Source organism: Leucopleurus acutus, assembly GCF_964270905.1.
Source record: "Leucopleurus acutus genome assembly, chromosome: 7".
NCBI lineage: Eukaryota > Metazoa > Chordata > Mammalia > Artiodactyla > Delphinidae > Leucopleurus > Leucopleurus acutus.
The window spans coordinates 62,612,688-62,625,112 of NC_139150.1; the positions used below are offsets into that span (position 1 = coordinate 62,612,688).

A 12,425-nucleotide genomic window follows, 5' to 3' on the forward strand; every position below is an offset into this window, starting at 1 on the left:
AATAAGGAGGTATTTCAAAGAGATTCAGTATGACAGGGGGTTCTTAAATCCGGAAGTGGAAATTCTCTATGAGCCTCAGGACATCTAGGAAACTCCTGAAATAATATGCAAACTTTGCAGTAAATGTGAAGAACTTTCTAAGGGGTATGTGGCCCCAAAATATTCAAGAACTGCTGCACAGGAAAATATTACTTTTTTCACCGAGGCATAAAGAAGAAATAGAAAAAAACAGTTTTAAACTCTTGGCATAATTTTCATCTTCGTAATTTTCAGCACATCGAATACACAAAGCTTCACTTAGTATCTTCATAAACAACATTCACTGAATGTGCTTAGAATTTCTAAAACATTTTTTAAAGCCATTTCACCTGTGACGACTGACAGTAAAATGCATTAGTAGGTCTCTGTCCACCAGGGGCTATATGGTAATGAGAGCTATACAGTCAGTGATGATGGCTGGGAAACAGCAGGTATGAAATCACTAGATATAAACATACAGCTTAAACAAAATCCATCATGTGGAAAGTTAATGTTCACTGGGATAGACAAATACATTAAAGATCATGCACAGGAAATCATGAGATTGCATAAACTGGAAATTCTGTCCAGAGAATAAATTTATAAAGAAAATGAAATCTCTCTGGCTTCTAAGGGACTTGGCTAGACGTCACAGACTATCAACCTGAATGACTCCACCACAACCCTCTTAACAACTTAAATATTTTATGACTAGAGTGAACACTAATAATTATCCATCTAGATGCCTATGAGCCACCAATGAATCCTACTTGTGTGTTTTTAACAGGCTTCAAGTGTCTGTTAAACATGGTAGAAGGGATTTCCAGGACAACTCAATGGGAAAAAAAAAAAGCAAAATAAACTTCTAAAAAGTCTCCTGAGATTTCAAGACTCGATCTCGGGTCCTAGAAACAACTTGGCCCTGGATACATTAGATTCCAAGTTGAATACTGTTTGGATATGCCTACCTTGCCCTTTGTGTTTGCTTACCCTTGGTCTGTTTATAATGCTCTGTACCATAAAGACTACAGGGTTGCCTGCTTTCCGAATGGCTTCCACAGCTTGTTCATGGCTTGCATCTCTGAGGTCCATGCCATCCACCTGCAATGGAAGGCCTCAGCTTAACATTTCAAGAAGCTACAGAACAACAGAACAATTTGTCGATCTGGAGTTTTGAGGATCCTGGGTGAGTCTCCTAAAAAATCTGTTTCAGATTCAAAAATAATTGAGAGTACTCATGAGGCTCCAGAACTTTTCATTTGTCCAGCAGACTTGTGTTCCCTTGTTTTGGACACAGATTTCTGTCTCCAATAATCAACTGAAATAATAATCAATTAGAATGAAGGCTCTGCTTCTGCTTCCCTTACATTGCCCAGTTGTTCCTTTAAATTAATAAATCAGCATCATTAAAGAAATAATATATGGGAACTGCCTAGCAGCACTGCTTTCATCGTGAAAGTCACTTTACACATTTTCTTCCAATTCATTACAGAGCCGTTTGGGAAGTGGGTGTGTGAGGCTTTGTGTATTTCTCTCTGTACAGGAAGCTTAAAGTTAAAAACAAAATTCTGATGTTCAGAAAAATCAGGTTATGGTAAGGTTAGTTTGGCAAAAGAATCTTTGCAGTAGACGTGGTAGGAGCTGGAAGCCAAGAAATTGTGCTTATCTGTTAGTAATTCTTATATAAATAGCTTGAAAGTGAAAGTTATTTTGTAACTTTTTATTCACCATGGTTTGCCTTGGTGATGATCAGCTCAGCTTATGCACTATATGAATAGGAAGGAAAATAGTTTGAAAGGCCAAATGCTAATCCTGCCAGAAAACTATAGGACACTGGTATAATTTTATCATTTCCAATTACCAGAGAATGGTATATACAACAAAATCGAAAAATCAGAGTAGACATAATTCTGAAAAAGAAAATTATTAGATCTCTGCATAGAACATTATCACTTTTAAAAGAATTATATACTATATTTAATTAAAAACTTCCCTCATGTTGATACTTAGATGAAATAACAACATCTCTTTCAGTTCATATTAAAAATGGCTTCTAGGGCTTCCCTGGTGGCGCAGTGGTTGAGAGTCCGCCTGCCGATGCAGGGGACACGGGTTCGTGCCCCGGTCCGGGAAGATCCCACATGCCGCGGAGCGGCTGGGCCCGTGAGCCATGGCTGCTGAGCCTGCGCGTCCGGAGCCTGTGCGTCCGGAGCCTGTGCTCCGCAACGGGAGAGGCCACAGCAGTGAGAGCCCCGCGTACCGCAAAAAAAAAAAAAAAAAAAAAAATGGCTTCTAACTTTTTGTAAAATAAAAGTATATATGTTTACTATATATTCCATTAGTGGGAAAATTTAACAGGACATTAAATATCTTTGCTCAAGTCCAAAGAACTCTATACTTAGAATGGAATACTTTTCAGGTCTCTAATTTACATACATTTTCAGAAACTCTTAGCAGAGACATGTTCTAGAATCCCCAGGATTACAGAGGCCTAAGGCTGCTTATTTACAGAAAAAAGCCCTTGCACGTAACAATATTCAACAAACTGTTGCTTAGCAGTATTTTACCACACGCAAAAATCCTTTCTTTTCAATTTGAAAGGGATGTTTTAACTCTCTTAATACACTGAAACAAACATTTTGGTGAAAACTATGATTAATCTTTTCTTGAAATAATTTATAAACATTTCTTACTTTTTTCTACTTAGGTCAAAGGTATTCAATAGTGAAGTATCTATAAAATAAACTGCCTTGTGATAATCTTAAATTAGAAATTTTATGTAGTACTATAACTAAAAAAGAATCCTTTAACAGGGGGCTAAGGTATCATCTAATGAAAAGTAAAGATGCAGGAAGAGAGAAAAAAAAGCCCATCATTCTTCCTTATAAATGGTCAGAAGAAAAAAAAACAAAACACCAGACATGGCCCTTGCTTTCTCTCAAGTCTCAATCTTCTTCCTTCTTCAACTCTCAGAGACAATCAATAAAGGAATAAATAGATCAATGCCCAAAATGTTCATTTCAAAGTTGTGACTGATATGGATAACCTTCTTCTACACAATTAAGGCATTTTAGTGCCTAAGTTATATGGATTTAGAAAATGAGATACAATCACTTGTACAAAGTAAAAATAATGGTTGTTATAATAACAAAGTGATTGGTTTCTATTTGGAAGTTGTCTCTTTTAGTCTTCTAAATCCTGGAAACTCAGCAAACCTGGGTTCAGCTACCCCTTCCTCTAACCTAAACTAAAACTATGCTTATGCTGATCAAATAATTCATCACACTGTTCTGAAGTGACTTGATCACTTGTCAAGTCTGTCCCACTTGACAGGCAGGCACAGTGTTTTATTTACTGTGGGATGCCCAGAGTCTGTTACAGCACCTGGAATGCAACAGCTTCTCCAGGAATATTTGTTGAGTAAATGATGAGTGACTCGTGCGAGAAGAGTTAATTTAAAATATTAAACCTAGCTTTGAATTAAGGGATTAGGTACAGTTTGACCAAACGCTTCTCTCTCACACATAACAAAGTACTCACACATGCGTACACACGTGTGTACGTACCAACTCACACGTGCACACACATACACACACACACACACACACACACACAGCCCTTAGTGATGGATGGGGAATGGGCACAGCACTGAGATGGAGGAAAAGCCACGCTTGGATTGGCAGCGGTGGTGGGGGAGACATTTATATAAAAGGCAATCAGGATCTTAGCATAAAAATTTTACTAAAAAGACTCACTTTAAAAAATCTCATCCAACAACATTTAAGTATTTCTAGAAATAAAATCTCATTTAAGGGATTAATTATGATGTACACATTCTGTGTGTGTACGTATACTTTTAAACGATTCAATGATTTCCCCCAGAAATTTGCTTTGTTCTTTAAACTGAACTTAATTATTTTATCTTAGTGCCAATGTTTTTTTAAAAAGTTGATTATACCCCCAAACACCCATCTCTACCTCAAGATATATAATCTGTCATCATATACTGAAGAGAAAAATTATGGACGAAAACAAACAAATAAGAAAGAAATGCTTTAACAGCAAACACATTTTACTCTAATACTGGGTCAGTGTAAAGATGATGACTCCCTTGGTAAAGAGGACGGCCCAGGTGAATCGTTTTAGCACAGAAAGCTCACTGGAGGGTACCTCTACTATTCTATCTCCAGGTTTCAAGGTTCCATTTTTGCCAGCTGGACTATCTTCAAGAACATGTTTGATGAAAATGCCCCTCATCACTTCACCGTTGCTTAGACGACTCCCCATCCCTCGTCCACCAACAATGCTGATGCCCAAGGATTTGCTTGGTTCTCGCCAAAGTTCAACCCTATAAAAAATAAATGAAATTTTAAACTCTCATAAGAAAGTATGGGGCAAAGCCTCATAATATTCGGTTTGGCAATGATTTCTTGGCTATGACACCAAAGGCACAAGGCAACAAATCCAAAAACAGACAAACCGGACTTCAATAAAAGTAAAAGCTTTTGTTCATCAAAAAAGTAAAATGGCAACCCACAAAATGGGAAAAATATTTGCAAATCACATATCTAATAAGGGGTGAACATCCAGAATATCTAGAGAACCCCTAAAATTCAACAACAGAAGGAAACAAACAGATCAAAAATTGGGCAAAGGACTTGACTAGATATTTCTCTAGGGATGATATACAAATGTCCCATAAGCACATAAAAAGATGCTCAACATCACTAACATTAGGTAAATCAAAAGTACTATGAAATACCACCTCACACTCAGTAGGATGGCTACTATCAAAAAAAAAAAAAAAAAAGAACCGAGAAAATAAGCGTTGGCAGGGAAAAATTTTAGAAATTATGGAGAAATTAGAACCCTTGTACACTGTTGGTAGTGATGTGAAATGTTGCAGCTGCTATGGAAAAAAGTAAGGAAGTTCCTCAAAAAATTAAAAATAGAATTACCATATGATCCGGCAATTCCATTCCTGGGTATATACCCAAAAGAATTCAAAGCAAGATTCTGAAAACATACATGTACAGCCATGTTCATAGAAATATTATTCACAACAGCTGAAAGGTGGAAGCAACCCAAGTGTCCATGGACAGATGAATGAATAAACAAAACAGTATATAAATACAAAGTAACATTATTCAGCCTTAAAAAGGAAGGAAATTCTGACACATGCTAGGACATAGATCAACTTTGAGAACGTTATGCTAAATGAAATAAGCTAGCTAAGTGAAATAAAGGACAAATCCTGTATGATTCCACTTATATGACGTACCTAGAGTAGTTAAATCCATAGAGACATAAAATAGAATGGTAGTTGCTAGAAGATGCATGGGGTGGGGGATGGAGTTACTATTTAATGGGTACAGAGTTTCAATTTTGCAAGACAAAGAAAGTTCCGGAGATGGATGGTGGTGATGGTTACAGAGCAATGTAAACACACTTAATGCCACTGACCTAACACACTAAAAAATGATTCAGATATTATAATAGGAAACACATTTTTTAAAATTCAAAGGAATAAAATGTTACGTATGTTAATTTCTGCAAATATTATTTGCTCAATTTATTAAGGTTTTACTAGTAGTAAAACAAGATCATTTTAAATACTCTTCCAATTATGTGTTTTATAGGGGCTGATAAATACTAATGTATTTCTGAAGCTGATTTGTTACAGGTTAATATTGGATTCATACTCCAGGCTGGGGCACCGATGAATGTAAAAGGACCATTTTCCAGAAGCTCTAATACTGCAGACATCAAAAAATTCAGCTACCCTCAAACAGATGGTACCTTCTAAGCTTAGCAACCCAATCAAGAGAGAGAACATTTCTGCATGCACTGTATCAGAAGCCTACCTCTGTAGAAGTCTGTCTTGCCAACACAGATCTAGAAACTAACAGTCAGTGCAAGAAGAGCAGTTCTTGTTAGCAGCGCTAACAAGATCCTCCGTGACCTGATCCCATCACCACCTTCTAAATGCATCCCTCACAGCTCTCCACTTTCCTCTCTCCAACCCAGCTACAATATCATCTTGCTGTTCCTTAGGTTCATCAGACATGCTCTCCCGCCTTGGGGCCATGGAGCTTGCTACTGCCTGTGTCCTGAATGTACTTCCTCTACCCACATAATAACCACATGAACTCTTATCTGATAATTGCAAATAGCTGTCAGAGTTATGGATGAGTTGAAAATACGTGTCTTTTGAAAAGGCGGGATATAAGAATAAGGTGATTTGCAGCGAGGTGTCTGGCCAAGATGAAGGAGCAGCTCAGGTGACTGGAAGCAAACAGAGATACTGAGTAGAAAGCTCTGAGATAGGTAATGAGACTGTGCAGTCTACTCCCAGCTGCAGGAAGGGAGTCAGCTGACATTGGACATCAGATAAATGAAGAAAGCACAGTTCAGCATGCCCTCAAACTTGACATTTGAGGTGCTCCCAGAGGAAACGAAAGGATGGAAGTAGGACTCCTGTGCAATGAGGGAGGTCACAGTAAGAAAAGACTGGGATAAAAGAGTACTACAGGTGGAGTGAGAGGGCAGGCAACTGGTCACATGAAGGTAGATGATGAAACCCACATTTTCTTTGGTCAGCACTTTTTTCTTTATTAGAAATCTAAGATCCTAGAGATCTACTCTTTAGTCTAAAAGGATCTCACCATGATTCTTGAGCTTAACAAATCTGTGAGAATAGCTTAAACTAGTTAAAATCCTATTCATCATTTTCTTTCATTCTAGGAATTCTGGGAAAGACAAGAACCAACTTCTTCCATTTCCTAAGGTAAAATGGCAAAGTACTAAAGTCAGCAGAGTTAGCCATTGTGTTTAATATTTAAGAATCCAAAATACATAGATGGGGCTTCCTCGCTCTTCTTTTTTTTTTTTGCGGTACGCGGGCCTCTCACTGCTGTGGCCTCTCCTGTTACGGAGCACAGGCTCCGGACGCGCAGGCTCAGCGGCCATGGCTCACGGGCCCAGCCGCTCCGCGGCATGTGGGATCTTCCCGGACCGGGGCACGAACCCGTGTCCCCTGCATCGGCAGGAAGACTCTCAACCACTGCGCCACCAGGGAAGCCCATCTCTACTTTTAAAAATGTAAAAAAAAAAAATAAAAGAAAGAATGAAAGAAAATGTCTCCTAGGGCTCTTTGTGGTTGGTGTAAACTAGAGATTGGCTCTTATGATTCCCCGAATACTAAAAAGAGCAGCGCAGCAAGCACTTATTAAGGGCTTATCATGTGCTCAGCGTTGTTCTCTAAGTGAGTTCCATACACTTTGATTTAATTCTCAAATCACTCCTATGAGGTGGATACTCTTGTCAGCCCCAGTTTACAAAGGAAAGAGGCACAGAGAGGTGAAACAGCCTTTGGGTACCAGCACCTTGTGCTTCCTCAGGATGTGGCACAGACAGTAAAGTAGTTTCAGATCCACTCCTCAGAGGAAAGGCTGTAACTCCTCAAAACATCAGAGCAGATAACCAAAGCCAGAGCTGCCAAAAAGACCCCAGCACTGAGGAACCAGACTCAGGATTCACGGAGCAGAACATGGTAAACGTTCCGTGGAAAGAAAAAAAAAGAGACCTATAAAAGAAAAATTTTACAGAACATGTGCAGAGCTGGTTCTACAGAAAAACGGCAGCCTTTCTGGGGAACACAGGTTTAAAAAAGAGTGAAATTCAGAAAAGCAAAGGTAATACAGAGCTCTGAGGCCAGGCTGCTTGAACTTAAAACCAAGAGCTCCTGGACTCAAGTCCTGCCCTTAGGCTCCTTAACAACTGTGTGACCCTCTGCAACTTCTTTAGTCTCTCTTTTACTTTCCTCAGCTGGGAAACGGATCCAACGAGAGTCTCGACATCAGAGAGCTCCGGTGAGGATTACATTCATGAATACATGTAACGTGCAACACAAAGCTTTGGGACATACTAAGCAATCAATAAATCTCTGATTACTCTTATTATGATGATTATAATTACGATTACTGAAGTAATGTCAACAAGGTACGATATTCAATTCATACGACAAATGAGCAAATGTACCCCAGCTCCTCAATCCTGTTATACCTATACATTGTTTACTAAGATAACTCACCATTTTCTACCCATCAGGTTGACAAAAACAGTTTTTAAATGATCATATGATGTGGTAACAAAGGTGTGGGGAAAAGGAAACTCTTATATATTGGAAATAAAAGTAAAAAATTGGTATAGTTAATTTAAAAAGCAATTTGACAACTTCTAGTAAATAATACAGTTAAATCTATAAGCCAGCAATTCCACTTTGGGATATACACCTAGATAAATTCTCATCCATACATATAAGAAAATAAGATATAGTTACTACACAGAATTATTATAATAATACTTAATTACTCAAATATCAATGGGAATAAACTATGGTATATTCATATACTGAAATGCACTGCAACAAATAAACTGAATGAATTAGATATTTAAGTATCAACATGATAGATCTCCAAGACACTGGTTTGAGAGGAAAGTAAGCTGGAAAATGATACCTACAGTATGATATAATCCTGTACATGAAAATCACACAAAAGTGTAACACAGATTATTTACAATCTTAAAATTTACGCTTCGCTAAAAAGTATTCTCTATTTCCACACAAAGTAAATTTTTCTTGACTGCATGAAAAAATGTCCTAGCAGGTTTCCAATGTTGTAAAGCATATTCATAACACTTGTTCCTCATTTACTAAAAGCTCTGGCTCTTTTGGTAAGCTTCCTCATGAACTTCTATGAACTTTCCCCCCAAAATACCTTAGTGCTTCTATGTAGGTTAGGGAGGGCAGAGTATCTTCTTTACGATTTATGGAAGCAGACATATCCTCTCTGTAAATTAGTTACTGCCTTTAGAGACACCTCTTAGGCTGACGTGAAGGCTAAAATCGAGGCTAAAAGTATAAAAATCTTCTGGTCCATAAGTTACACCCTTCTCATAAGAAAATTTCATAATGATTCCTGTGTTCAATGCTTTATTTTCGTTGTTATGAGTAATGATGATGAAGATGCTGATAAGACCGACACTGACTGAGTGCTCACTCTGTACTGGGCACTGTACTAAGGACTTTACATGCATTATGATATTGAATTCTCCCCCAAATTTAAAAGGTTCTATTATTTATTTTTAAATTAAAAATTTAATTATTTCAAAAATGTTTCTTAAGTGAAGTACAGTTGCTTTAACATATATTAATGTCAGGGGTACAGCATAGTGATTCAGTATCTTTACAGATTATACTCCATTGAAAGTTATTACAAGATAATGGCTATAGTTCCCTGTGCCATACAGTATATCCTTGTTGCTTATCTATTTTATACATAGTAGTTTATATCTCTTAATCTCTTACCCCTAATTTGTCCCTGCAGCCTTCCCTCTCCCCTTTGGTAACCACTAGTTTGTTTTCTATATCTGTTAGTCTGTTTCTGTTTTGCATATACATTTGTTTGTTTTATTTTTTAGATCCCACATATAAGTGATATAATACAGTATTTGTCTTTCTCTATCTGATTTATTTCACTAAGCATAATATTCTCTAGGTCCATCCATGTTGCTGCAAATGGCAGAATTTCATAATTTTTATGGCTTAGTAACATTCCACTGTGTGTATATATACATAAAGATAGATATATAATTTCATCTAATATTTATAATTCTATCTAACTTACTTCTGCCTCTTTCTTCAAATAAACAAGAAACTTAGTATCTTATAATATTTTTTCTGCCACAGATCTACCACTTATATTCTCAATGTGGGTAATAATGTAGAAAGACCTTAATTTCTCTAAGCAGTCTGAACAGTTTTTTAAAAATTCAAATCAAAAAGTCATTTTAGATGGCTGAAAATGCTTACTGTCTTTCATGAAAGCAACATAAAAGGTTTCCTATACTTTGAACAGGATTTGACCTAGAGAATGCTTACATGTGATGGCTGTAGCCTCAAGCTCATTGGTGAGCAAGGAAACTCATCAAACTGTACTACACATCTGCAGAGTAGAAATTTTTCTCTCTCTCGAATTTTATTTATTCATTGTAGAATAAATATTAAGTATTTACTATGTAAAAGGCACCTTTGTGATGGTCACTTTTAAATCTGTTTAGAGAAAGTACCCAACGATTACTTATATTTTACACTTAATGCAAAATACCTTACATTTTTCTTTAATTACTTTGTGCGTCTCTATATCTTGCCTCCCCAAATGCATAATAACTTCCTTCAAGGCAGTATTTATGCCTTATACTTCCCTGTTTTTCACAAAATCACCTGCCTCTCATCTGGGTCCATAATCGGGATTCAAAAAATTCCTATTAGACTGAATCTGATTCTACTCAGCAGGAACATGAAAATACACCTTGGTGATACACAGTAGTATATCCGAACAGATTTAGGGAAGTCGTCTTTTCTATTATATATGAGATTCGTTCTAGAAAGAGCATGGGTTAGAATAACTGCAGCCTATGATAAGATGCTTACACACACATTTTGAATATATATGCTTGAATATCTAGTTTCTACAAATGCTAGAAAAATTTCAAGTTAACATTTGGTGGTTTACCTAAGATCAACTCTACAAAAAATATTCCAACTACCTATGCCTAATTTTCTCTACTTTATTTAGTCCCCACTATGTGTCAAATCCTCAAATACATGTTAGTTTTAACCCTGTGTGATACAAACTATCTTCTCCACTGTGCCCATGTAGAAATGCAGGGTAAGGGATATTAAACTACTGGCTCAAAGTCACAGTAGCAAGCTGTAATCCAATACTTGAAACCACCCCTCCCTATCTTTAAACACCGAGTAGGTGGAAGACAGAAATAGTTCTTACCGCCTGGATTGATTCCAACTGCTGTATGTTGCATTTTGAAGTTCACTTTCTTCCCCCTCTCCTTCTTCTCGCTCTGGTAGCTCTGGAATGTCTCTGTTAAAGAGTTACACAGTGAGTACTCCCAAATCCTAGTAAAGCCATGCAAGGTTGTCTTGTATGCACTTTACTGTTGGTTTGGCTAAAAATGCAGAACTGCTTTATATTTTCACCATACTTCACTAATAAGTAGATAATAATTTACATTAAGGGGAAAAATAAAACCCGTATTTCATTTTACATAAAAGCCTTATATTAGAATCAATCTACTAGAACTGAGTCTGGAGATACAGCAGAACACAAAGAATCTTGTCTAGTCTGTCTCTTTCCTAATGAAACACGGACAAAGAAAGGAAAGGCATGAAAAGAAAGGGAAAATGCCAGAATTTTAAAGAGAACTATTCAACAAGTTTTTTGGGGTTTTTTTTTTTTTGTGTGTGTGGTACGCGGGCCTCTCACTTTTGTGGCCTCTCCCGTCGCGGAGCACAGGCCCCGGACGCGCAGGCTCAGCGGCCATGGCCCACGGGCCCAGCCGCTCCACGGCACGAACCAGGGCACGAACGCACGTCCCCTGCATCGGCAGGAGGACTCTCAACCACTGCGCCACCAGGGAAGCCCAACAAGTTATTTCTTAAACGCTTACCGTGCGCAAGAAAGTAGAAGCACCATGTGGGTTATAAGCTTGCAAAGCCCTGATCGATCCCTGGCCTGAAAGAGCTTATCATCAAGTACACCAGGAATGTAGCATCTCTGCTTCCTCAGGATGGACCAATGCTTTCCCTTCAACTTTTGAAGACAGATGGAAAATGCTTATGGTCCAGCTCAGCCCATCCAAAGGAGCCAGACACAGAATTCTCCTTACAGGAAGCAGTTTGCAGCATGCTTGTGTTCAAGGTCAGTTTTCAATTTCTGTAGGAATTCAGATTTTGCCAAATGCCAGGCATACAGCAAAATGTGTCCAATCTGTTAACTGACTATAAATAAAACCATAAAATAATAACCTTGTCAAGAAACATTTTGTTTTCCCAAAGGAACACTTTGCATCAACAAATGGCATTGTAAGGGCCATAGAGAATGGTTAAATCAATTACGGTGTGGCCTTACGCTGTTAGTAAAAAATGGATTTCTAAAGAAACATGCCAACATGTTCTTTTGAAAATAGAGAAGGCTTTAAAAACTCTAATTCAATAAATGTTTGCAGTTGATTTTTATAGAAATTGAAAAAATCTCAAGACAGTATATGTTCAGATTATATCCATTCTCCCCTGACAGGAAGAATGAATTTGATTCTACTCAGCATGAACATGAAAATACACCTTAGTGATACACAGTAGTATATCCGAACAGATATAATTCTATCAAATTATATCATCTTCAGACTTTGAGATGAGACGTCATCTAATCCAATAATCCGACTGTGTTTGAATGTTTCCCAACATTTCTGCCCAATAATTTGTCCAGGCTCTCCCTGAACGTCTCATTCTTTCTCTGACCTGAATGTTAAATTTTTGTTTTTCATCT

At 37.6% G+C, this 12,425-nt stretch overlaps 1 protein-coding gene across 8 annotated transcripts in view; it reads right to left on the bottom strand.

Moving 5' to 3' along the window:
* Nucleotides 1-12,425, bottom strand: part of MPDZ (multiple PDZ domain crumbs cell polarity complex component) — a 171,459-nt gene that overhangs the window by 41,164 nt on the left and 117,870 nt on the right. For 6 of the 8 annotated variants that reach the window (XR_014326344.1, XM_082843316.1, XM_082843314.1 and 3 more), the window contains 3 exons: nucleotides 10,869-10,961; nucleotides 4,189-4,366; nucleotides 1,009-1,119 (listed from right to left, as the gene is read on the bottom strand). Coding sequence is in view for 7 of the 8 variants with exons in the window: in XM_082843316.1 (XP_082699442.1) it covers nucleotides 1,009-1,119; nucleotides 4,189-4,366; nucleotides 10,869-10,961 (382 nt within the window). In the remaining variant the exon portion in view is untranslated. The remainder of the gene's footprint in view (nucleotides 1-1,008; nucleotides 1,120-4,188; nucleotides 4,367-10,868; nucleotides 10,962-12,425) is intronic. The other 2 variants (XM_082843315.1, XM_082843318.1) reach the window with 1 other exon arrangement.